Source organism: Hirsutella rhossiliensis (assembly GCF_020360975.1).
Source record: "Hirsutella rhossiliensis strain HR02 chromosome Unknown scaffold00001, whole genome shotgun sequence".
NCBI classification, from domain to species: Eukaryota; Fungi; Ascomycota; class Sordariomycetes; order Hypocreales; family Ophiocordycipitaceae; genus Hirsutella; species Hirsutella rhossiliensis.
Window position 1 is genome coordinate 362,203 of NW_025408667.1, and position 2,280 is coordinate 364,482.

The window sequence follows — 2,280 nt, forward strand, 5'->3', positions numbered from 1 at the left end:
GCATCCGGAGGCAAAGCCTCCGAGGGAACCGACGCCACTTTCCAAACTGCCCAGATCGGAGTAAAGGGGAAGGCGAAAAATCTGGCCATGGCCCTCAGTTCTGGGGAAACTGCATAAAAAGCTCGACGCAAAGGTCATCTCGGCAAGGAAGGCAAGGAAGAGAAGAAGTGAGGACGACGAGGGCAAGGAAGGCAGGAAAACAATGAATACGATTAGGGAAGGACGGCAAGGAAGGGAAGATTGAGCACGGCCAGGGCAAGGATGGCAAGGAAAGAAATGAGCTCGGCAAGAGTCAAAATTGGGAGGCCTCCTGACCAGTCATTTCATAAGGCAGAGATGAGATATATACAGCACGGATGAATATAGTCACTCGTTTTCACGTCCTTCCTTATCAAAAAGCTCTCGGAGCTCTGCCTGGAACTGCTCTTCCTCATCAACCTTGGTCTTGACAACCTGGTCAACCTCGTCTCGCCAAAACATAGAAACCTTCTTTAGCTCGGTAATAAATCCTCTTTCGGCGGAGAAGCGTGGAGCAATATGGTCCTCAAATAGGAAAAGCCAGGCATTTACGGATTTTAGGCACGACCAAAACCACACTCCCTTGGAGTCCCAACCACGTCTCATGGTGCGCGTTAGCTCAAGACCGTGCTCCATTGGTATACTTTTACTTTCCTCGTCCATAATTGCCAGAAACGTCCGCCGCGTCTCTTCAAAGACGCCGTAATTGTCGTCGGTGATATCGTCGATGCTGCAGTTGGTGAGCCAGTATGGTACCGACAGCATTTCCACCGGCAGCGTACACATCCATTCCATGTCAATAAGCGCAGTTACCTCCCAATTATCATCGACAAAAATATTGCTCTGATGGAAGTCGGTTAACATAGGGAGAAAGGGCCCGTCCCGTGTATGCGGCGATATGAAGTGGTGCGAAACGGCTCTGAGCAAAGTCCTAAGCGCCATTCGTTCTCGAGCATCATCAGCGTCTCGCGCGGCGTGACGGTCGTGAAGGAAGTGGTTATCATGGAGCGTAAGTAAGTCCGTGACAAAACTGTCGGTGCTCTGGTACGTCTGGCCAGGCTCCATTGCGCGTGGCGTCCCGCCGTTCTCGAAAATCATCATAGTACATATTATAGGCCGGTTGGAAAGCGAGATTGTGCCGTCGCTCGTGTTGAAAAGGAACGAGCCAATGCGTGGCTGGGGGAGCCGAGCCAGCGAGAGCATAATGCGCGAAATGCCGCGAAACAGTCGATTTCGTCGATCGGCGTCATGTAAATGTTGTGCCCACGTGAGCGAAAGCTCCTGCCCAGTGTCGGCCCCGATGTATTCCAGGAGCATGTAGGGGGTGTCGACGGCCGGCACGGATGCGTCGCGAGAATAGTTTGAGAGCAAGGGATTGTTGAGGACACGATATATCCATCGCCAGAAGGAACGGCAGATTCTGGCGTACAAGGGCCGCTGCCCGACGTGGACAAACTACATAACATTGCTACTGTCAGGGCCAGCGCCGGGCGAGCAGGGCAGCGGGGAGACCAACGTGGCTGCCGTCTTTGAGGCCAAAGGCGTAAAGAGCGGGGATTCGAATGTTGGCGCAGTGCTCTTGCATCCACACGTACGTGGCGACTTCGGAGCGCAGCTTTTCGTCAATGGTGCCGGCATACACGTCTTCGGCAAGCTTGTGAGCCATGGGACAGCGGAAGACAACGACCCTTTGGCAGGCGCCCTCGGACACTGCGACGAGGAGGCAAAGGTTAAAGCCGCCCTGTAACCACGAATCCTGGGGCAGAAGAGTGCACCCGTCGTCGCTGGCCAGGCCGAGATGGTGCCGCACGACGGCCTCGATCGACGGCCGCTGGAGCCACAGCTGCCGCCGCAAGGCCTCGGCCGCATGTTGGTGCTTGACGGCGAGCAGGAAGTCGGTTTCCTGCTCGGCCGCCGAGGCCAGCGAGCGCTGGACGTGGCGTAGCAAGATGCTCCGGGGCATAGCTGCGGGCGGTTGCGTTCGTCGCGAGACGAGGCCGAGGTCTGAATGTCGAGAAAGGGGGGTGAGGGTTGAAGAGATTAGGTTAGTCATCGCCTATCATTACTGCGACGAGAAATCTACTCGATTTTATAGAAGAGTGCTATATAAATCGCCGCCCTACTTTTAAAGAAAGGGGGTAGACAGTGCACTTAGGGGGTTAGAGTAAAGGTATTAATTTAATTCCTTTAAGTCTTAGTTTTTATATCTATCTTTTATTTTATAAGCTCTTTACTTATAAGTTAATTTTTTAAAATATATTT

At 53.2% G+C, this 2,280-nt stretch overlaps 1 protein-coding gene across 1 annotated transcript; it reads right to left on the minus strand.

Annotated features, from left to right (window-relative positions):
- Positions 1-366: 366 nt before the first annotated feature.
- On the minus strand, positions 367-1,981 carry HRG_00016 (Aminoglycoside phosphotransferase; the record flags this gene model as incomplete). Its single annotated transcript, XM_044858487.1, has 3 exons — positions 367-861; positions 1,045-1,473; positions 1,535-1,981. 3 exons carry the CDS (start codon positions 1,979-1,981, stop codon positions 367-369), a joined length of 1,371 nt encoding a protein of 456 aa, XP_044724887.1.
- Between the last annotated feature and the right edge of the window lie 299 nt (positions 1,982-2,280).